Source organism: Giraffa tippelskirchi, chromosome 11 (genome assembly GCF_054371585.1).
Source record: "Giraffa tippelskirchi isolate mGirTip1 chromosome 11, T2T-mGirTip1v1.2.pri, whole genome shotgun sequence".
NCBI classification, from domain to species: domain Eukaryota; kingdom Metazoa; phylum Chordata; class Mammalia; order Artiodactyla; family Giraffidae; genus Giraffa; species Giraffa tippelskirchi.
This window is the reverse complement of record NC_137285.1, coordinates 6,443,133-6,467,203: the sequence shown is the minus strand read 5'-3', so window position 1 is coordinate 6,467,203 and position 24,071 is coordinate 6,443,133. Positions and strand designations below refer to the sequence as shown.

The 24,071-nt window shown below is 48.6% G+C and overlaps 1 protein-coding gene and 1 long non-coding RNA gene across 5 annotated transcripts in view; one reads left to right on the top strand and one right to left on the bottom strand.

The window, feature by feature from the left end:
* Positions 1 to 32: 32 nt before the first annotated feature.
* Positions 33 to 21,675, top strand: LOC145526671 (uncharacterized). Of its 2 annotated transcripts, none has more exons than XR_014069064.1 (4): positions 33 to 540; positions 14,276 to 14,367; positions 15,636 to 15,733; positions 21,203 to 21,675. It is a non-coding gene; the product is annotated as an uncharacterized LOC145526671 (long non-coding RNA). The 2 variants fall into 2 exon arrangements; XR_014069063.1 differs by lacking the exons at positions 14,276 to 14,367; positions 15,636 to 15,733; positions 21,203 to 21,675 and adding exons at positions 7,219 to 7,936; positions 8,057 to 8,176; positions 8,734 to 8,992 and having other exon boundaries at positions 65 to 540.
* The window catches only part of TPST2 (tyrosylprotein sulfotransferase 2), a 52,355-nt gene continuing 37,692 nt past the window's right edge, over positions 9,409 to 24,071 (bottom strand). For all 3 annotated transcript variants that reach the window (XM_081542913.1, XM_081542912.1, XM_081542914.1), the window contains exons 3-7: positions 22,726 to 23,631; positions 18,728 to 18,926; positions 15,184 to 15,234; positions 11,554 to 11,602; positions 9,409 to 9,928 (exon numbers count right to left, since the gene is read on the bottom strand). In XM_081542913.1, the coding sequence (XP_081399039.1) occupies positions 11,561 to 11,602; positions 15,184 to 15,234; positions 18,728 to 18,926; positions 22,726 to 23,567 (1,134 nt within the window). In that variant the 5' untranslated portion in view covers positions 23,568 to 23,631 and the 3' untranslated portion in view covers positions 9,409 to 9,928; positions 11,554 to 11,560. The remainder of the gene's footprint in view (positions 9,929 to 11,553; positions 11,603 to 15,183; positions 15,235 to 18,727; positions 18,927 to 22,725; positions 23,632 to 24,071) is intronic.

The following is a 24,071-nucleotide window of genomic DNA, read 5'->3' as shown; positions in this document are numbered from 1 at the left end:
AAGTGGCGCGTCGGAAATGACATCACGTCAGCGGATATTACGCGCTCGTTGCCATGGCAGCAGTGGGACGCTAGGGAGGCTTTGGATTTAGACTATTTGCGCTATTGATACGGTGAAGGTTTTCGCGGCCGAGAAAGGCTGAGGGCTGTTTTTATATTGTTGTTTTTTTGTCGCGCCCACTTCGTGGTGACGCCCGCCTCTGACGACTGGTACGGACGTCGTCGAGCCACCCTGGCCGAGGGAGACTCCTTTGTCAGCCTGAGATTCTAAATCTGCAAAATGGGGATATAAGACTAGCTCCTGGGAGAGTTGTGCGTGAGACATTTGTGGTGGGGTGGGGACGGGACATGACATTCAAATAGGAATAATGAAGGTCAAGACTATCTCCTGGATCTTCGAGTCTCTCAGTATAAGCACCGTCATGGGCCCAGAGCGGTTGCCTTATACAGGAGTTTGATTAAGTGAAGGATTAAATGGGCAAACTCGAGAACTCCCAAGTATTCTGCCAGGCAATCTCTGCATTCTCTTCCTTTCCAACAGGTTAGTAAATAAATACATTCAATGATCTAATAAAAATGTACTGAATGCCTACAATGTGCTAGGCTCCGGGAATCAAACGAACTGACAAGCAGGGACACTCCTAGAGAACCCCTCACCAGCTCTGGACTCCGCGTCAGCACACAAGCTCTAGATTTCCAATCTCAGCTCCACCACTTAACAACTGTGAACCCAGGCAAGGCATTGATTACCTTTCTTGAAGCAAAATGGTTGCAATAAAATAGGTAAGCAATTAAAAGTGCACCTGGTATGTAAGAGATGTTTACGGAGTGTTAGCTGCTAATTTTACTTTTTATTTTCTCTCACTCTATCTGTATGATGAAAAGACCTAAGTTCAGTTCAGTCGCTCAGTAGCGTCCAACTCTTTGCGACCCCACGGACTGCAGCACGTCAGGCCTCCCTATCCATCACCAACTCCTGGAGTTTACTCAAACACACGTCCATTGAGTCGGTGATGCCATCCAACCATCTCATCCTCTGTCATCCCCTTCTCCTCCCGCTTTCAATCTTTCCCAGCATCAGGGTCTTTTCAAATGAGTCAGTTCTTTGCATCAAGTGGCCAAAGTATTGGAGTTTCAGCTTAGGCATCAGACCGTCCAATGAATATTCAGGACTGATTTCCTTTAGGATGGACTGGTTGGATCTCCTTGCAGTCCAAGGGACTCTCAAGAGTCTTCTCCAGCTGCTGCTGCTGCTGCTAAGTCGCTTCAGTCGTGTCTGACTCTGTGCGACCCCATAGACGGCAGCCCACCAGGCTCCGCCGTCCCTGGGATTCTCCAGGCAAGAACACTGGAGTGGGTTGCCATTTCCTTCTCCAGTGCATGAAAGGGAAAAATGAAAGCGAAGTCGCTCAGTCATGTCCGACTCTTAGCGACCCCATGGACTGTAGCCTACCAGGCTCCTCCGTCCATGGGATTTTCCAGGCAAGAGTACTGGAGTGGGGTGCCATTGTCTTCTCCGTCTTCTCCAGCACCACAGTTCAAAAGAGTTAATTCTTCGGCGCTCAGCTTTCTTCACCATCCAACTCTCACATCCATACATGACTACTGGAAAAACCATAGCTTTGACTAGATGGGCCTTTGTTGGCAAAATAATCTCTCTGCTTTTTAATATGCTGTCTAGGTTGGTCATAACTTTTCTTCCAAGGAGCAAGCATCTTTTAATTTCATGGCTGCAATCACCATCAGCAGTGATTTTGGAGCCCAAAAAAGTATAAAGTCTGTCACTGTTTCCACTGTTTCTCCATCTACTTGCCATGAAGTGATGGGACCGGATGCCATGATCTTAGTTTTCTGAATGCTGAGTTTTAAGCCAACTTTTTCACTCTCTTCTTCCACTTTCATCAAGAGGCTCTTTAGTTCTTCGCTTTCTGCCATAAGGGTGGTGTCATCTGCATATTTGAGGTTATTGATATTTCTCCCAGCAATCTTGATTCCAGCTTGTGCTTCATCCAGCCCAGCACTTCTCATGATGCACTCTGCATATAAGTTAAATAAGCAGGGTGACAATATACAGCTTTGACGTACTCCTTTCCCGATTTGAAACCAGTCTCTTGTTCTCTGTCTAGTTCTAACTGTTTCTTCTTGACCTGCATATAGATTTCTCAGGAGGCAAGTCAGATGGTCTGGTATTCCTATCTCTTGAAGAATTTTCCAGTTTGTTGTGACCCACACAGTCAAAGGTTTTGGCACAGTCAATAAAGCAGATGTTTTTCTGGAACTCTCTTGCTTTTTCAATGATTCAACAGCTGTTGGCCATTTGATCTCTGGTTCCTCTGCCTTTTCTAAACCCAGCTTGAACATCTGGAAGTTCACTGCTCACGTATTGTTGAAGCCTGGCTTGGACAATTTTGAGCATTACTTTGCTGGCTTGTGAGATGAGTGCAATTGTGTGGTAGTTTGAACATTCTTTGGCATTGCCTTGCTTTTGGATTGGAATGAAAACTGACGTTTTCCAGTCCCGTGGTCCCTGCTGAGTTTTCCAAATTTGTTGGCATATTGAGTGCAGCTCTTTAACAGCATCATCTTTTAGCATTTGAAATAACTCAACTGGAATTCCATCACCTCCGCTAGATTTGTTCGTCGTAATGCTTCCTAAGGCCCACTTGACTTCACATTCCAGAATGTCTGGCTCTAGGTGAGTGATCACACCATCATGTTAATCTGGGTCATTAAGATCTTTTTTGTATAGTTCTTCTGTGTATTCTTGCCACTTCTTCTTAATATCTTCTGCTTCCATTAGGTCCACACCATTTCTGTCCTTTATTGTGCTCATCTGTGCATGAAAATTTCCCTTGGTAACTCTCATTTTCTTGAAGAGATATCTAATCTTTCCCATTCTATTGTTTTCCTCTATTCCTTTGCATTGATCACTGAGGAGGGCATTCTTATCTCCTTGTTATTCTTTGGAACTCTGCATTCAAATGGGTATACCTTTCCTTTTCTCCTTTGCCTTTCGCTTCTCTTCTTTCAATAGCTGTTTGTAAGGCCGTCTCAGACAACCATTTTGCCTTTTTGCATTTCTTTTTCTTGGGGGTGGCCTTGATCACTCCCTCCTGTAGAATGTCACAAACCTTCATCCATAATTCTTCAGGCACTCTATCAGATTTGATCCCTTGAATCTATTTGTCACTTCCACTGTATAATTGTAAGGGATTTGATTTATATCATACCTCAATGGTCTAATGGTTTTCCCTGCTTTCTTCGATTTAAGTCTGAATTTGGCAATAAGGAGTTCATGATCTGAGCCACAGTCAGCTTCCGGTCTTGTTTTTGCTGATTGTATAGAGCTTCTCCATCTTTGGATGCAAAGAATATAATCAATCTGATTTCGGTATTGACCATCTGGTGATGTCCATGCACAGAATCTTCTCTTGTGTTGTTGGAAGACGGTGTTTGCTATGACCAGTGTGTTCTCTTGGCAAAACTCTATTAGCCTCTGCCCTGCTTCATTCTGTACTCCAAGGCCAAAATTGCCTTTTACTCCAGGTGTTTCTTGACTTCCTACTTTTGCATTCCAGTCCCCTATAATGAAAAGGACATCTTTTTTGGGTGTTAGTTCTAGAAGGTCTTGTAGGTCTTCATAGAACCGTTCAACTTCAGATTTTTCAACATTACTGGTCGGGGCATAGACTTCGATTACTGTGATATTGAATAGTTTGCCCTGGAAATGGACAGAGATCATTCTGTCGTTTTTGAGGTTGCATCCAAGTACTGCATTTTGGACTCTTCTGTTGACTATGACGGCTACTCTATTTCTTCTAAGGGATTCCTGCCCACAGTAGTAGATATAATGGTCATTTGAGTTAAATTCACCCATTCCCATCCATCTTAGCTCACTGATTCCTCAAATGTCGATGTTCACTCTTGCCATCTCCTGTTTGACCACTTCCAATTTGCCTTGATTCATGAACCTAACATTCCAAGTTCCTATGCAATATTACTCTTTACAGCATCGGACTTTACTTCCATCACCAGTCACATCCACAACTGGGTGTTGTTTTTGCTTTGGCTCTGTCTCTTCATTCTTTCTGGAGTTATTTCTCCACTGATCTCCAGTAACATATTAGGCACCTACCAACCTGGAGAGTTCATCTTTCAGTGTCCTATCTTTTTGCCATTTCATACTGTTTATGGTGTTCTCAAGGCAAGAATACTGAAGTGGTTTGCCATTCCCTTCTCTAGTAAAGACCCAAGAGGCATTGTTAATGTATACACAGAACAATGGACTTGGAGTCAAAACATTTGGGTCTAAATTCCCATGGTCCTGAATTAGACGAGAACCTACAGGAAGCCAGTTACTTGGGAAAGGGGACTGTGTCTCTGTACCCCCAATGACATGTCTTGTCCATGTGCCTGACAGATAGATACTACATAGTACTCAGGAGAGGATCTAGAAAGTGAGGTTTTAGTAGAGGAGAAGGCCAGAGGGAGCAGAGGGAGGGAAACATGGAGACAAGATAAACCATTCTGAGCCTGGGTCTGAAAATGTGCTTGCTTCTGTTTATAGGTCAAAGTCAAAAATAAAAATAAGCCTGGCTGCTCTGTAGCCATGTCTGTAGCTTTACAGCAGACTTTATGGATCTGTAGTTACTTTGATCTCGAGGGATTGATGCTAGTGGGTTTACTTCAACAAATGGCCCCTACCACGTGGCTTCTGGAGGAGGCAACTTTGTGGATGGATGTGGGGTCATTGAGAATATAGGCTCTGATCAAGTGTGTGTCCCCTAGAATGAAAATCTTCAATAGGATGTCCTGAGAAGATCGAAGCATCAATCCTGTGATTTCTGCCAAGCTGCATAACTTGAATGGATCCATAAGGATACATAAGACAAGCCCCAGTAGGGGGATTTGTATAAAACAACTGGTCTGGGGCTTCCCTGGTGGTCCAGTGGTAAAGCATCCGCCTGCCAATGCAGGAGACACTGGCTCAATCCCTGGTCCTGATCCGGGAAGGTCCCACATGTAGTGGAGCAATTAAGCACTTGGCATCACAACTGCTCAGCCTGTGCTCTGGAGCCTGGGAGCCGCAACTACTTAAGCCCATGAGCCCCAGAGCCTGTGCTCCAGGACAAGAGAAGCCATGGAAATGAGAAGCCAGCACACCTCAGTTAGAGTAGCCCCTGCTCTCCACAATATGAGAAAAGCCCTCAAAGCAAAGACCCAGCACAGTCAAAAATAAATAAAATTTTAAAATAACTGATCTGCAACCTCTAAAAGTGCCAAGGCAGTAAAAGGTGAAGAAAAACCCTAGAACTGTTCCAGACCAAAGGAGACTGAAGAGACATGCCAACTAAAGGCAACAGATGAGTCTGAACTGGATCTTTTTTTGCCATAAAGCAAGTTATTGGGGCAGCTGTCAAAACCTCAGTGGGGTCTGAGGGTTCCACAGTGGGGATGTGTCCATGTTCATTTCTTGCTTTTGATGACTGTCCTGTGGTTACAGTGGAGAATGTCTTTGTTATTTGGAAATACTAGAGTATTTAGGGAGTGATAGGACATCACGTAGGCAACTTATTCTCAAATGATTAAAAGAAAAAAAATGTTTTCTCCCTGAATATTCATTGGAAGGACTGCTGCTGAAGCTCCAATATTTTGGCAACCTGATGGGAAGAGCCAACTCAAAGGAAAAGACCTTGATGCTGGGAAAGATGGAGGGCAGGAGAAGGGGACAGAGGACGAGATGGTTGGATGGCATCATCGACTCAATGGACATGAGTCTGAGCAAAATCTGAGAGACGGTGAAGGACAGGGAAGCCTGGCGCGCTGCAGTCCTTGGGGTCGCAAAGAGTCGGACATGACTGAGTGACTGAACGCCACCACAACAGTGCACTTAGAATTTTTTTAAAGTGAAGGTTCTGGGTAAAACTTCCAAGGACCCAAATAATATCCACTTAGTTTCTTCTTAGACCTGGGCAGGTTGTTTCACTTCTCTACACCTCAGTTTCCCATCTCTATTGGCATATTATTTTTGTTTGGCTGGATAGCAAGTGGGATCTTAGTTCCTTGACCAAGGATCCAACCCGCATCCCCTGCGGCGGACGCACAAAATCTTAATCACTGGACAACCAGGGAAGTCCCTCCCATCTCTAAAATAAGGATAAAGCTAGTACTGCTCTGAAAGGCAGTTCCCAGGGCCAAAATAAAAAGTGGGAGAGAGAGCTAATTAATGCATGTAAAAAGCTCCTGGCTCAGTCAGATCTACTTTGATTTAGAAGACAATCTCGTATCTCTGCATGGATGGTCTCGAGCCTCAAGGACGAGTGGTTTTTCCAGATTTTTGGACTCAAATGCACAGCCTCTGGAAAAGCCAGGAGGGAGGTGGCCAGAGGTTTAGTTTCAGGATCTCAGACCCAGCCTGGTCTCCCAGAATTCCCCAGATAAACCCTTCATTTGGGACCCAGGGGCATCCAGGCCCGTGTCTAGATTCCCAATGAGGTGCTCAGACATGTAGCCTTCCCAGGAGGGGTTGCCAGGCAACAAGGTTCCGCAAAAGCCTGGCCAGGCTCTCGGACACTCATTGGTCCATTTCTTCCCTTTTTACAGAAGAGGCGACAGAGGAGGCCACGCCGCAGGGGAGGTAGCGGGGTCACACAGGGAGTTTAAGGGCGGTGCTGGATGGGTGCTTCCTCTGCCTCACGGAGCCTGCCTCATCCCACATCAATTCTGTCCATTTACTTGAGCTAATAATGTATAGAGTGACTCCTATCTGTTCAGGGTCACAAAGAAAAAAAGCTCTGCATATGTCATCTCTTCGATTCCTCAACCTTCCAAGGTGGTTTCTGTAATATTTCCACAGGAGTCCACATTCCTAATCACCCCTTAGGCTGCTCACACCACAGAGCACTGTTTCCATATTGCCTTCAAAAGATCTGGGGGGGAAAAATCCTGAGTTACAACTTTAAATAGGTTGGTACCATAGAAACAATCTGTAAGTGGCATTTCAAAGATGATATATTTAAAGTCTAGCACAAGTACTTTTTCTGGGACACTGACATTCTACAGTGGCACATGGCTGAGTCTTAATTTGAGTTCTGTCACAAAAATATATATCATGTCCTGAGCTTGGCAGAACCGAAGACCCAGATGAGCTGAGACTAGCAAATGTGGTTTCCTTTTGAGTGTTTCTTACAGATGGTTTCTCCCCTACTTATCTTTCAAGAATCTGTGAACACTGTCCTTAGATAGCTGAGACGAGGTTCTGCAGGCCTGGGGCATCACTGTATAGCAAGCATTCTCAGAAGGCGATACAGGTGAGATGAAGGGGAGTAACACTGCGCCAGCTCCAGGTATGTCCCTTAACTGTGTGGCATCTGCGGGCGGAGGTAGGACGTGGAGGCAGCTGTCCTGTAAGAAGTCTGGCTATCCTGAGACCGCCATGCCGAGAAAGCCCGGGCTGGCGCGTGGAGAGGGTACCTGATAGTGACGTCTGCAGGTGATCCCAACACCTGAACCCAGGCACCAGACACTCAAATGCAGGAGCATACCGTGGACAATCTGACTAGGGTGACAAGTCCCAGCCTCCACCTGACTACGAGGACCACTGGGGTCGCTCTAGTTGACTCCCAGAACTGAGAGGTTGCACAAGGCATGGTTTTAAGTCACGAAGCTGGGGGCCGGTTAGTCGCACAGCCATGGATGGGTGGAACCATGAGCGAGCCTGGATGCCTTCCAGGACGCTGACGCTCCACAGCGGCACACGGCTTAGTCTTATTTTCAGTTTTTGTCACAAAAGAACATGTATCGTGGCCTGAGCTTGCCAGAACGGAAGATCCAGACCAGCTGAGATGAGCAAAAAGTAGCTGAGATCACGCCCCTCGAGGGTCATGAGCTTCCTGTGTCCACAACTCCGTCAGCAGCCCATCCACTGCCGTCTCAAGGTACCAGGAAGACACGAGCTGCTTCCCTCTGTGAGCTCATCACTCACCAGGCATCACACCCACCTCACCCACCAGCCCCTTCCAATAAACCCAGGAAGTTCTAACTTCCCCCTTTTACAGATGAAGAAACAGGGGTGCAAGCCACATAGCTGCTGCTCTGGCCTGACTCCAGGAAGCCATACCCCACGCCACCGTGAGTCACCGCCTTCCCGAAGCCACACTACCGTCATAAGAATGAAGGCAAGGGGGTCTGGGTAAAACATTTAACCCTTAAGGATAAGAAACTGTTCTGAGCCTGGTTGATCCCTAAGCATTTGGGGGGACTGTCGAGCCAAGGACCAACTCAGCAGATTTGGGGAGAGTTCAAACGCTGCAGATGACAAAGAAAGGAGGGGACCAGTGCCTAGGAGCTCACCTCCTGCAATGTCCTTTACTAAAAGGAATGTCTTGAGATACCTAGGACCCCGGCCCACAGCAGGCCAGAGAGTCTATGTTAATCCTGTGATTTTGGGGGGAGAGTCTTGGGTCATGCTGTTATCATTTGGCCTCTGGAAGGGCTGGAGACAAGAGTAACTAAGGTCAGTTCCCCCGTACCTTCATGACTGACACCCAGTAAAAAAAAAAATGCTGGCCACCAAGGTTCAGGTGAGCCTTCCTGGCTGGCAACACTTCACACACATCATCACACATCCTTGGCGGAGAAGTGAGCACGTTCGTTAAGACGCCACTAGGAGAGGGTATCTGAGGGCTCTCCTGGACTCTGACCTCTGCACCTTTTCCCTCTTTGCTGATTCTAGCTTTGAATATTTGGCTGTGTCAGGCCTTCATCGCAGCGTGCAGGATCTTTCATTGCAGTGCCGGGCTCCAGAGTGCGCAGGCTCAGTAGCTGCTCTGAAATACGTAGGATCTTAGGTCCTCAAGTTCCCATGGATCCAACCCGCCTTCCCTGTATCGCAAGGCGGATTCCTAACCACTGGACCACCAGGGAAGTCCCTCCCTTGCTGATTTTAATCCACATCCTTTCACTGTAATAAACCATTAACTGTGAGTCCACCAGTTTTGCTGAATTTCATGAGTCCTTCTAACCAACTGTGGAACCCTAGGGTGGCCCTGGGGATCCTCGACACGGGAGTTCAGCTGTGCCCTTGCGTGGACCTATTCTCCAGCTTTTGCTCTTCAACAATCCACCTGACAAAACTCAACCCAGAGGGGGGAAAAATCTATTCACTCTGTAAAGTAAGTGTTAAAGTCGCTCAGTCGTGTCCAACTCTTTGCGACCCCATGGACAGTAGCCTCCCAGGCTCCTCTGTCCACGGGATTTCCCAGGCAAGAGTACTGGAGGGGGTTGCCATTCCCTTCTCCAGGGGATCGTCCCAAGCCAGGGATGGAACATGGGTCCCCTGCATTGGCAGGCGGATTCTTTACCACCTGAGCCACCAGGGAAGCTCTCTGTAAAGTACGGCACAGACAAGTGAGTCCCTGTTCAGTTTATTCATATAATATATATATAATTTTTTTTTCCTCTGTGAAACTGAGTAGAACCAAGGAAGAATAAAAGAAAGCCTCATATATTAAAATTCTTAAATAGATTCTTTGACTTCAAAAGTAAGGGTCAACAAGGAGAGACACAGGCGGTGGGCCCTGACCATACACAAAGCCACCACGGCAGTCCTGCAAATTGAGGATGCCGGCAAATCCATTTCTTAAAAAACAAAAAAAGTTCTCGAGGGGAAAAATATAAAATAACCTAAGTTTCAAAAGCCGGACTACTTTCACACTCTTGGCTCTCTACCCCAGACTGTCCTAAGACAAGAGTATCTCAAGGTTAAGTTTCCAATGACTCAGCTTTTGCAAACATATATGCAAAGACGTTCCTCGTGAGCAGTCCTGTTTTGGCGGTTAATAGCAAGCAATATGCTTGGATTAGAGGTCCGATTTCCACTCGAATGCAAAGTTTCTCCTCTTCTGGCAAACAAAGCCACGCGCCGAGATCTGAAAGGGGGAAAAAAAAACGGGCGTTAGGCCCCAGAGTCACGATTCCGAAATAGCTCTTGTATATTTATACGTGTGACGGTTGGATGGATGGTCTGCATGTACTCACATAAGCCTGTGGGATTTTCCTATAGCATCCCAGATGGCCGGAGAGAATCTACATTTAAAAATGTCTCCTGGGTTCTTACCCACAGCTCAGCCTGCTGCCTCTTGACCTCGAAGATACACTTTCCTGACTTAATGAGGAGCAAATGGCAGTGATGAAAAGTGCCAGTGAATTTCTGGAGGCCAGGGAGGAAGTGTGTGTTCAAGGGCAATGCCCTCCCAGGAATTAGCTAAAGCACCCTGTCTCTGGTACCTCGTCTGAACAGTAAAGTGGGGAACAGATCTGGCTTTCATCAAAGGTTCAGAATTCTACTAAGGAACCCGCAGAAAGAGAGTGAGGGGAATCACGTTGGGGAGAAACACGGAAAAGGCTGCTTTCAACGCGAGGCTTCTTAGGAACGAAGCGGAAGTCCTGGATTTTAGCACAACTCAAGATGGGAACCCTGGTAACAACAGTGACTTAAGTGTCTCTCCAGCCTTGGGGGCTAGTGCAAAGGGGATTTCGAGAAAAACAAAAAAATATGCTGATTATTTAAAAAGAAGGTAAGGAGACTAAAAACAGGCTTGAGGCTAGAAGCTCTTTTACGGTTTAAAAGCAGCAGCAGAATAAATACCCAGGCAAGTTGGTCCTGGCCTCCCTGAGACCCCCAGGTTTCCTTGAGTCTGATCAGAGAAGCTGAGCAGTATAAGGAAGCGAATTCAGCCTTAGCTCCGGGGCCCATGTCCGTGGCCAGGGCCTAGCACTCCCACCTGGCCAGTTCACTTTTTCAACTCACAACCACCCTTGGGAGTGGAACACGGGCGAATCCCCATTCTCCAGCTAGGGAAAACAGAGGCCAGCAGGAGTCCAACCTGGAGTCAGTTCTGAAATATTTGACTTCCCAAGGTCAGAACCTGTTTTCCTGCCCCCCTGGCAAAACACGGATGGATACAAATGCACTTAAAATCATCTGTTAAAAGCAAACTCTGGGGGAGATGACTTTTGGTGGCTGTGTGACCTTGAGCAAGTCCAAGCCCTTCTCTGGGCTTTGGCTTTTCTCCTCTGTAAAATCGGAGACCTGCCTCCCAGGGATGCTGAGGAGTAATGGCAGAAGACCACTTGGGCCAGTGCAATGGGGCTGTTCTTAGACCAAAGCTGCCTGTGCCTATTATTAGAACGCTAATTGCTTTGGGCCAACCTGATGCTGTTTATAGAAGCCAGGCTGCCAAACAACAGCCTGTGCAAATCCGCCTAGAGTCCCACCATCACACTGGTCCTCCGTACCCCCCTGCCCAACGACAGAGGAACCTGTTTCTTGTTGGTTCACCATTGATCCCTGCCCCATCCAGATCCAGAGCTAGGAGGCCAAGCCTTGATAAATAGCTCCCGAAGCCATCACCATGGAAAGCTAGAGGGGCTGGGTTAGTCCATCTTGGTAGCCTCCCCAACCCAGGCAGGCTCAGGAAGGAACAAGCTTTTCAGAAAAGTGGCTCCTGGTCTCAGAAGCCGTGGGAGTCCCCAAGGAAGTCCACAGGCCTACCTGGAAATCATGAACTTCCTAGGTGGGAGGAGGTGCTGTTCGGGTTCACCTGCAGAAAGACAACACACAGAGGAGGGGTCACGGCCAGGTGGGGGTGCCAGGGTCTCGCTGCCCCGAGGTTCAGCCCTCAGCGCCACTGAGTTGCGAACACACTCCCTCACTGAGCTACTTTGAACATGACTTGTTCAGTCGCTCAGTTGTGTCCAACTCTTTGCGACCCCACGGACTGCAGCACGCCAGGCTTCGCTGTCCTTCACCGTCTCCAGGAGGTTGCTCAAATTCATGTCCATCGAGTTGCTGATGCCATCCAACCATCTCGTCTTCTGTCATCCCCTTCTCCTCCTGCCTTCAATCTTCCCCAGCATCGAAGAACGTGACATGACAGACCCCCTCCTATTCCCGTGCCTCACATTCTAGTGGGGAGAGCCTGCCTGCTCAGCAAGCGCGTCTGTAAGGTATTACTAAGTCCAGGCAACACAGTGGGCTGATATGAGTGACAGGTGCTGGGGTGCCTTCAAACAAAGTGGTTCACAGAGGCCCCTGCAGAGGGATGACGTTTAAGGCGTGGTGTAATGAAAGACCTGGGCTTCTCAGGCGGTGCTAGTGGGAAAGAACATGCCTGCCAATGCAAGTAGGCGTAAGGGACAGGGGTTCCATCCCTGGGTGGGGAAGATCCCCTGGAGGAGAGCACTGCAATCCACTGCAGTGTTCTTGCCTGGAGAATCCCATGGACAGAGGAGCCTGGTAGGCAGGCAGAGGGACACAACTAAAGTGACTGAGCATGCATGTACATAATAAGAAACCTACATCTGATCTTTACCCTGGTCCAGGCACCAAGCTCCTAGAACCCTTGCAATCTCCCTAGGGATAAAAAGCGTCTTTTGTCTGCAAATGAGATGACTGGGTGGCTGGGGCCCCCGAGCTTCAGAATGGGGGCTTGGTCGCCCATGATTCAGGGGTTGGAAATTTCAGTGCCCTCCACCCCTACCCAAACCTCTGGAGAGCAACGAATAACAAATGGTCAACAATTTACTCAACCATGCCTACTTAATGCGTGCGTGCTCAGTCGTGTCTTGGCAACCTCATAGACTGTGGCCTGCCAGGCTCCTCTGTCCACGGAATTTTTCAGGCAAGAATACTGGAGTGGGTTGCCATTCCCTCCTCCAGGGGAATCTTCCCAACCCAGGGATCGAACCCATGTCTCCTGTGTCCCCTGCACTGGCAGGTGGATTCCTTACCACTGCGCCACCTGGGGAGCCCACATGCCTACTACTTAATGAAACCTCCAGAAAAATCCCTAAAGGATGAGGCTCAGAGAGCTTCAGGGCTGGTGAACAAGTGACAGAAGGTGGGTAGTCTGGGCATCTGAAGAGGGGGCACTCTTGTGGGACTGGGGTCCTTAACCTGGGGGGGGAGGTTAGAGGCTATGTCTGGAAATCAGTGTCAGAACTGAACTGAGTTGTACAACAGCCAGCTGGTGTCTGGACAGTCAGGTTGTTGGTGTTGGAAATCACCCCATGAGCAAAGATCTAGATGATGAAACAAGGCCAGCCATGCACGGATGTGGGAAGCAAAGCATTCCCAGCAGAGGGAACAGCAAAGCCCTGGGAAGGAGAGGGTGTGTGGAGTTTAGGAAGTGAGTACTCATTTTTTGCATGCGCTGCAATTCTGATGTGTGAGCTGCTGTTTTGCTGGCTTCCTATTTTCCCATTTTTTTCATTGCACAAGGACATTTTGGATGGCTACATAGTATCCTAGTATTCTGTATAATGTACATACCACCATTACTCAACTGTTGCCTAAGACTGTTTCCAAGTTTTACAGTCTCCTGCATGAGGTCATGTGTGTATGGGGGGCGGGGACAGTGGAGGAGAAGAGGGTGGGAAGTAGGAATTTGATACAACTCATGGGGTAGCTCTCCTGAGGGCGGGACTGCTCACGATGACAAAGCATACGCCATCCCTTCATTTTTGGTCCTAATAGAGCAAAAAAAAACAGTCCCACACAATGCAAGAGAGTGTAAACTGGTTCAACTCCTTCGTAAGACAATTTTAGCCTTGTAGTTCAAGAGGCTTAAAAAGGACCCTCCCAGGGACTTCCCTGGCAGTCCGTCCAGTGGTTAAGACTTCGCCTTCCAATGGTTTCATCACTGGTTGAGGAGCTAAGATCAAATGCCTTGCGGCCAAAAAAACCAAACCCTAAAAGAGAAGCAGTATTGTAACAAAATTCAATAAGGACTTTAAAAATGGTCCACCTATTCCACTCCCTAAAAATGTATTCTAAGGGAACAAGTCCATAGAGCCCTCTCCCCCTCACCCCACAGAAGAGAGGCAAAACCAGGAGGACAGGTACACGACACCATTCAAAATATTGCAAAAATTGCAAACCATCTTAGGGCAACAGTTAAGTAATTGGTGGCAGAGAATGCATTCCAGAGGAAACTATGGAGTCACCCAAAATGGCCACAGTGAAACCCCCAGGATGGAAAAACACTAAGAAAGCAAACCAAAGCAGCTCATACCATGTAACTGCAAGGAATACAAAAATGAATATCCAGGTGGGCCAAAAAAAACAAACAAAACACTACATGTAAAAATGAAGAGTTTAGATCCTGCTTAATCCCCCCAGCCCACTTCTGTTTGTTGTTCTTGTTACATCTTCTTTGAGTTAAAACAAGTAACAAATTAGTGCTGACTAATTCTGGCAACATTTTTTTTGACAGTGGCATGAGATGGCTTTCTGGTTCCCATGCAGGGAGCATTGGACTGAACGCCAGAGGGTCAACATATGCGGAGCCTCAGGCAGTGAGAATGTGTGAGTTTGATAACTAAAGTGGAAATTGATACAGGGTGGTTCACCTTTTACTGGCCAACATGCACACACACACACACAAACTGAAACTACTGATTTTAGTATCAGGACAATTCATTTAAAAAGAAGCACTTTCGGGACTTCCCTGGCATTCCCGTGGTTAACATTCCGCACTCTCACTGCAGAGGGCTCAGGTTACATCTGGGAACTAAGATCTCACATGTGTTGGCACGGACAAGAATCAATTAATTGAAAAAAAAAAATTTTTTTTTTTAAAGGAACACCTGAGCACCAAAAGGAAAATAGCTTAACGTCAGTCCCGGGAGTGGTTTTCATCTGACAAGATCCAGGGACAGACTCCCACGGACACACGCAGGATGCAGAGAAGGCCAGGCGTGGGGGACGAGTGTGGGGACTCAGGACTGTATTACGTCTACATCTGCACACACACCTGCATCACGGGACCCTCGTTTTTGGGTAGACTGATGAAATTTTTGCTCTGGGTTGTGGCTGTGTTTGGGAATGGCCACTTAAAATGAAGCTGAAGTTAAGACTGGAGGCATAAAATTTGACAGACAGTCCCCACCAAGTCCCTTTAACTGCATTCAAGCCAGGGGGCCAAGGGGAAGGATGCGGCTCAGGTAGAAGGGCTGCTGAGACGCGGCCTGGAGTGGATCAGACACTCAAGAGCCCCTGAGCAGACTCCCACCCCCACCCAGTTTTCTGATGGGCAAACCATCGGTCGTACTAGAGCAGGGAAGTGTTTGAGGGCACAGAGCAAACGGTTGGTACTACAGAATTCCCCCTGGGGTTTCTGACCTGAAAATAGCCTTTCAGATTGGCTGGTGTTTTATAGTCCCCTTTCAAGACCTAGGAAAGAAAAAAAAAATCACTATTTTTAGAAATGATCAAAAAATAAAATTTAGCCCATCACTTCCACACCCACCCACCTACACACCCACCCTCCCGACTAACCATTTTTCCATCCATCCATTCATCCATCCACCTACCCACCCACCCACCTACCCATCTACCCATCCACCTACCCATCTACCCACCCATCCAACCATCTATCCACCAAATGCACCCATCCACTTATTCATCTGCTCATCTATCTATGCATCCATCCAACAAACATTTATTAATAAACTCCTCCTAAACATTTATTAACAATGTTCCGGACATTATTCTAAGCTCTGGGGTTGGGGGTGGGGGTGTGCAGGGGTTTTACAACATTAACAAGACAAATTAAAATTCCCATTCTCCTGCAGCTTCCATTCTGGAGTAGGGAGGGCCAGAGAATCCACAAGTAACAACAAAACACAAGGAAACAAGAGCAGACCAAACCACGGGAAGTACAACATGGAAAGTAAGAGGTGTGACTCGGACCGCCCAGGGGCTTCTTCTGAGTGAGTGGTCCAACAGGGCCCCTTGGGACACACAGCCTCTGAGCTGAGCCCCGTGTTCCAAGGAAACCCTGCCAGGCTAAGCTCTGAAGGAGAAGCTTTCAGACGGAGGGCACAGCGGGGCAAAGGCCCTGCGGTGGGAACCAGAAAGTTCTAGGCCTTCCCACTGTTCTCTGGAAATACAAAGCCCTGGATAGACCAGCGCTGTAAAATAGAACAGAATGTGAACAACCCTATAATTTTAAATATTTCAGTAGCCACAGTAGGTAAATTTTTTTTTTAAAAAAGTGAAATTAATTCTAGTGGGGTTTTTTTGGGGTGGTGGTGGCAGGGGGTGGGGCTTGTGGGATCACAGTTCCCTGACCAGGAATTGAAGTCACACCCTCAGCAGTGAGAGTGTGAAGTCCTAACCACTGGGCTGCCAGGGAATTCCCTCTAGTGTTTTTTTTTTTAACTTAACCTGATACGTCCAAAAATACTTCAACATGTAATTGATGGCGTTCAGGGCAGGTCACCCCCAAATGCACCACTCTGGCATATTCACTGTTTTGAATTAAAATTATTTAAGAAACAGTCATGTTGGAGAAGACTCTTGCGAATCCCTGGGACAGCAAGGGGATCCAACCAGTCCATCCTAAAAGAAATCAACCCTGAATATTCATCGGAAGGACTGATGCTGAAGCTCCAATACTCTGGCCGCCTGATGCGAAGAGCTGACTCATTGGAAAATAACCTGATGCTGGGAAAGACTGAAGGCAGGAGGATGAGATGGTTGGATGGCATCACTGATTCAACGGACATGAGTCTGAGCAAGCTCTGGGAGATAGTGACGGAGACAGCGGCCTGGCGTGCGTGGTCCATGGGGTTGCAAAGAGTCAGACACAACTGAGGGACTGAACTGATGAGGACCTCAAATCCAGTGTGAGTTTCACACTTACACAGCACCTTTCCATATGAATTCATCACATTTCAATGGCCACATAAGCCTAGTGGCTGTAATGGACAGTAAGGTGAAAGATGGTCTCATTAGCACTGGGGTCCTTTCAGAACTGACTGTACTGCCAGGACCCAGGACAGGAACATTCTGTGCCTTCAGCATCCACACACACGTACACATGCACACACATGGCTTTCAACAAGGGGATTTATCTTCACAGCCACAGCAAAACCACTGTAAAGACTAAACAAGGTGTTTGGCACCGGTCAAGACTTATGGAACCCCAAGGAGCAATGGGCTTCCCTGGTGGCTCAGATGGTGAAGAATCTGCCTGGAGTGCAGGAGACCCAGGTTCAATCCCTGGGTTGGGAAGATGCCCCGGAGAAAGGAATGGCTACTCACTCCAGTATTCTTGCCTGGAGAATTCCACAGACAGAGGAGCCTGGTGGGTTACAGGCCATGGGGTCGCCAAGAGTCAGACATGACTGAGCTACTAACAAGTTCAACATGTTCAGGGAATAAACCTCTTTATGTTTTTGTTTTTTGCCATCTTGATTATATTTTTAAAGTGTACAAGGTCACAAAACTAGAGCAAGCTTTTGGCTTTTTTCATTTTTCTTAACCTATTCCATTCTTACATCAAAATCTGCACCATTGGATATGTAAGCTGGAAACTTGAAATACAAAAAAAAAAATCGTATTTGAAACTGACCCGCTCAACTCTCTACTTCCATATGTGACGGGTCAAAATATTTATTCTCAGAAGCACAAGTGTATCTGTCACAAAAATTCACAGTTAGGAATGCGGTGAAGTGAATCAGTGAATTGTGGTTCTCCTAACACTTGTGTCATTAACTAAGTTCATAGAAAACAAGAGTTCTTCTTTGAGGGGTAAACCTCTTTGGAAAAGATCTAGAGAACTTTCTCTATTTTAAACAAACAAACAACAGAGCTCCAAAGAGCTGATCTTAACCATCACTGCTCGTCAACATCTTTTTATACAACACCCAAGGTCAGGTTTGACTCGGGGAGCTTCTGACCCATAGTCTGGGACTTGCCAGGGGCCTCTGCCTTTTAAAGAGACTCCAGAGAAGCTACTGCTGAGCCCCTGGCCAAGAATGCAAGAAAGGAGAGGCTAGCTTTCTCTGAGGCCCTCGTCCCATCCCAGCCACCTCTCTCTCCTGAGAAGCACTTGGGGGCTGGATTTCAAGGTCATCACCAGCCGCAGTGGCTTCTTCTTAATCCAGTTAATGACTTTTGTATTATGAAATACAGCATATATACAGGAAAGTATCTAAAACACCTAAGTATAGTGTAAAGGATAATAACTACGGTTAAATAGTAAATGTTAAAATGAATAATAAATACAGAACCAAAAATAATAACATAGTGATAATCAGCTGTATCCAGGTTGCCAACACCCACTCTCTCCATGCAGTCTGAGTGTCTACCTTGGGTCTCTGAGTATTTCCACAAGTTTACAGAATCAGCCAATGTCAAGGGGAGAAGTAAGGAGATCAATAGATGGGCTTACACTTGAAGGACAAGGGCAGAGCTGCCAACTTGCAGTGTGAGTAAATTCTCTCTCTTCCCTGGTTGGGAAACTAAGATCCTATATGCCACGCAGCACAACCAGAAATGAATAAATAAATAGAAATTAAACCTTACGGGGGCAATAAAGGAACCCATCCTTGATTTATTCACACCCCACCTCAACAAAGACTGGAAGGGCTTTGCAAACAGATGAACTGACAGCCAGGGAAGCAGAGGGGAGAGGACAAGGCGGGGCAGAGAAACAGGATGAAATCAGGACACAGACGGGCCCGCCAGGAGATGCTACGGAGTGTGAGAGCAGAACACCCGCTGGTTTTGAGCTTCCTGGTGGCCCAAGCGAAAATGGGGATGCCATCAGCCATACGCAGACACAAGCCAGCTGCTTAGGCATCAAGGGACTGATGTCTTCTCGGGTAGCAGGAGCCCCCAGCCCCGGCCGCGTCTCCCCGGGGGGCAGTGCACTCACCCGGTGTGTGTTGTTGATGACAATGGGGTCGGGGTTGCCGTAGTTGGGCGGGTTTGCATATGGGTCGTAGCCGAGCCGGGCCAGCATGGGGGCGATCTGGGCCATATCCCTCAACACATCCCTAGGGATGTGGCCAGTCCACTTGGAGAGAGCTTCCAGGTTCACGGGCTTGATGACCTGGTCTGTGGATCGTTCAATCCTGGGGAGAGAGGGCGGGCTGGATGGGGTACGGGCAGACCTAGGTGGCGCTGCGGCAGCAGGGAAGGTGGCAGTGGGGGAGGGGGGGACCTGGTACTTGGGACCCACTTGGCTCCCCTAAACTGTAAGAAGGTGGGTGAGTCATCTGGCCTCAGCATACCTGCTCTGTGCAATGGGTTTAAGAGCACAGAGTGGGAAGCTGGCAGAAAAGTGCTAGGCAGTGCACACCATTTCAGTGGTGCTCAGATTCTGCTTCCTTGACCTCTTATGACTTTTTAAAAATGACTTTTTATTTACATGACTAAGATGGACTAAGATTTTGTTTTGAGAAGCAATTATAAAACACTAACAGTAAGGCGAAGAGTCCCTGTGGTCAGCACTCCGGTCCATCAGGTGCCTGCAGGGACCTGACTGTAGCATTCTGGAGTGTACCTCTTCTTTCAGTCAGTTTTCTGTGCTTTTAAAAGTAGAGTGGCTAAGGGGCCAGACTGCCTGGGGATGGGTGCCAGCTGTGTGACCTTGGCAGAGTAACTGAACCTCTCTGAGCCTCAGTGTCCTCACCTGTAAAATGGGGAATCATTAATAGTACCTACTTTGCTGGGCTGTTCTGAGGAGTAAATAGGTTAATAATAAAAGAGTACCGGGTACATTTTAAGGTCTCAGTGTTAGCAGGCACTCTCTCTCTCCCCCACACATATATACATAGAAAATCTATGGTTTTGCTTGCAGATTTAAAAACAGAAGTTACATGCTATATATAGCACCGCTTTGTAGGCTTTTTTTTTCCACTCACTCAATACCTCCTTTTTCCATTCCCCGAAAGGTGGACCTGTAGGTTGTCTTCAGTCTGCTGTTAGAATGAAAATGCCATCATCTTACACGTGCTTTCTTGGTCTCCCAGATAACAGGGTTACCACCTCATCCGATCATGATTGTCTTACTGATTATAGGTCAGGGGCTTAAAGATGGAGGGTGGGGAAGGATTGAGGACCTATTTCTAGATGCTTCCATCCCAACCAAGAGATAACGTGGGAACGAAGAACAGTCTAAAAAGATGGAGCAAAAGGAGCTGGGATGCGGAGTGAGGGAAAGTGGGGAGGGAAACAGCGTGGACTGACTGGGGGCGGGGGTACGGAGCTGGAGGCCACAGACCCGGATTTAAGTCTCAACTCTAGCCAGGTTCTAGGTATTTTCACCATATAAACATCTCTGCCGCAAGCAGTCTCGCCCCACGACAATCACCCACAAGGCTGTCTTGCCATAAAAGATAAAATCACATGCTGACAGTTACATGACAAGAGAAAATGAGAATGTATCAGTTTGTACAGGTCCTTGGGTGAGCTAATCTAAGCCAGATTCTGTTAGAATTTTCACCGTGTTCAAGACACATAAGGAATCAAGTAACCATCCCTTTTTTCAAGGGATAGGAGGAGCTTGATTCTTCTTTTGCCTTTTTTTTTTTTTTAATGAAGTATAGTTGATTTACAATGTTGTGTCAGTTTCTGGTGTACAGCAAAGTGATTCACTGATACGTATATCTTATATATATTCCTTTTCCTATTCTTTCACTATGGTTTATTACAGGATATTGAATATAGTTCCCTGCACTATACAGTAGGTAGGTCCCTGTTGCTTATTTTATATACAGTAGCTTGTTTCTGCTAATCCCAAACTCTTAATTTACCCCTCCCGTTTCCCCTTTGGTGATCATGTTATTTTCTGTCTGTGAGTCTGTTTCTGTTTCCCAGGTTCATCTGTGTCATGGTTTGGATTCCACATACAAGTGATATCACACAATGTTTGTCTTTCTCTGACTTACCTCACTTACTATGACCATCTCTAGGTCTAACTGGGTTGCTGCAAAGGGCATCATTTCATTCTTTTTATGGCTGAGTAGTATTCCACTGTGTATATGTGCCACATCTGTTTCATCCATCCACTGATGGACACTCAAGTTGCCTCCACGTCTTGGCTACCGTGAATAGCGCTGCTGTGAATGTGGCCCCCAGCGTCCAATACTGTGATAAATCTGGTAAAGACGGCAGGAGGGAGCAAACCACTCTATCTAAACTAGCTAAAGACCCATCATTAATGCTCTCAAAGGCTGCTGTGAATTAGCAGCTGCCTCTTTCCTATGAGCCACAGCTCAGTACCCTTTTGGTTTTGACAGGTGGGAGGGATGACTGCTCAAGAGGATTTGCAGAAACTGATATGTTATCATTTCCCGGTATAATGAAACCAAAACTGCCAATCAACCAGTTATTTCATCTTTTACAGCAAAATACTTGCTGCAGAGATGTTTATGGCAAAGAAACCCAACCCGATCAAACATGTGCCTGGCCTCTGCCACAACCCTCGTGTCTACAGGACTTTACAGGACACAAATCACATAGATGCATCCCAGGACAGGGATGGGAGCCACGCTTAACACAAGTCAGTAACCAAAGTGTCCCAAAATGGGACATGTTAAACAGAATATGGTGAGTCTGTAGTGGAATATTATACAGCCGTTCAAAGTGATGTCGCTGCACAGTGCTGGGGGCTCACGGGCAAGTGTCCCAGATACAAGATGAAGAAAGTTTACAGAGGAACCTGCCCAGCAGGACTCTGGTTTTATTCCCTGATCAAGGACCAGCAGGCCACAGATCAAAATCTGGGGGCGGGGGGGCGGTGTGGATTATGGGTGGTTTTCCTTTCCTGTTTTATGTATGTTCCCAACTTCCTGCCATCAGGATGTATTCCTTTGGTCATCTGATGTTGTGTCAGGATGATTTACAAAATCCTAGCTCCAGCACCAGCTGGCCGGGGTATCCAGTCCGTGGGCACTTTGCTGCCAGGAGGAGAGCAGCTGAGCTCTGCTAAGGGCTCTGGAGCGCCTGGGGACAGGGCCTGGGAAGGCCCAGATGTTAGAGACACAGGAGGTGTCGTCCCAGGAAGGACCGCTCTTCCACTGGGCTCTTAGGGATGCTCGCACCCGAGCAGGATGGAGACATGGAAACGGCACATTCTGGCCCTGCCCTGTGCCAAGGTCTCAGGAGAGGGAAGAGGGTCGCAGGGATGGAGAGCTTGAGAGAACAGGCCCTGGCGTCCAACAGGCGTGAGTTTGAACCCTGGCACCACCTCTCGCTAGGCCAGTAACTTTCCTGAGATTCCTCTTCTTGATCTATCAAATGCAGTTAAGAGCAGTTCCTATGTCTGAGTTTGCTGTGAAGATGAGGGCAGTAATGATGGGTGGGGGCTTAACTCAGTGCTGGGCACACAGCAGGCGCTCAATAAGAGAGCAAAGGCGAGGCCAGTGGAGATGCCACCAAAAGCGAGATCAACACTAAAATGAAGATAATGGGGATAACAGCACCTAACAGGTACCACCCCATCGGATGTTCACACGTGAACATAGGTGGACAGATTCTATCCCCTTGCTACCGATGAGGAAACGGAAGCACAGAGAGGTTGAATCCCCTGCTCAAGGTCACACAGCTAAAAAGGGATGGGGCTGGGACTCGAACCCAGACAGCCCGGTCCCAGAATCTGTCCTCCCAACCTTTACCGACAACCGCTGACTACACAAAGCCCGTGGACGTGGAGAGGAGGGACTGCCCCCTTTTGGGGGGGATAATAAAACTGAGGATTCAGAGAGGTCCAGCAACTTGCTCAATGCCACAGAGCTACCGGGAGGGAGATGTGGACCAAAGCTCTGCTCTTAAACACTCTTCGTCTCCGATCTGTTACAACAGAGGCGGCTCAGGGAGGCCCAGCGACTGGCCCCAGGCCACCCAGCAGAAGGCGGGGGCTCCACTCACTTGGACAGGGAGACGCCGCCCGGCTTGCCGATGAGGTCCTCGTGGTGGAGGACCGCGTCGCTCCAGGCGATGCCCAGGAAGTCGAGGATGAGCTTGAGGGAGCGCCGGGGGTGCAGCACCAGCTGCTCGTAGTAGACGGGCAGGCACTTGTGCTTACCCACCTCCATGCACTGCGCGTACATCACCTCGATGGCCTTGTTCCACTTGGTGAGGCAGTCGCGGTAGCTGCTGAGGTCGAAGCCGGCGATGGTGACCTTGCGAGTGATCATGGAGTGCACCGAGGCCCGGCCGTCCCGCACCATGAGCAGGAACTTGGAGTTGGGGAAGAGGCGCGACAGGTAGACGGAGGATTTGAGCGTGAAGGGGTCCTTGTTGCAGAGGACGCGGGCCGGCTCGCCGTGCTTGGCGATCACCTCCAGGATGAAGGCCTGCATGGCGGCGTCCAGCACCTCATCCGTCACGCCCGCCTCATCCAGCCGCAGCTTCTCCCGGCCCGACTTGGACCAGGCCTGGCGCATGGCCAGCACGCGGGGGATGATGCGCGTCTCCTCGCCGCAGCGCACCTCGGGGTGCGCGTCCAGCATGGCCCGCATCAGCGTGGTGCCGCTCCGGGGCACGCCCCCCACGAAGATGAGCGGCATGGCCTTGCCGTAGCGGTACTCCACGTGGTCCGCGCCCACCATCACCAGATCCTCCTGCTCGGGCCGCATGGTCCGCCGGGGGCCCCGCGGGCCCCCCAGCACCGCCCGGCACTCCAGCACCTGCTGCCCCACGTGGACTGCCAGCACCAGGGCCAGGGCCAAGCCAGCTGCCAGCAGCGCCCTCCGCACGGACAGGCGCATGCTGGGCCCGGGGCGGGGGGCGTGCTTCAGGGGCAGGCGGGCGGGAGCCCCGCGGCGCTCACATCTGGGGAGACAGAGGGACACGGGGGGGGCGGGGTGGTCAGGGAGGCCGGAGGGGTGCTGGTGCTTCGCCATCCACACCCCGACAACAGCCCACTTGAGGATGCTGACACTCACAGCAGGACAGTTTGATGAGCCCGGCGCTGGGCCCCGCAGACCCTGCTCTTAACTGGGAGATCCGACAACCCTCAGGGGAGTTGCTATTATTACCCCCAGGGGCCCCGAAGGCCTGGGTTCAAATCCCTCCTCCCCACTTCCTAGCTGGGGGACCCTGCCCAGTCCCCGTAACCACTCAAGGCCTCAGTTTCCCCATCTGATACACAGCAAGTAAGTGACAGTCGCTGGGTCATGTCCGACTCTTTGCGACCCCATGGACTGTAGCCTGCCAGGTTCCTCTGTCCGTGGGATTCTCCCGGCAAGAACAAATGGAAAGAGGAATCGTTT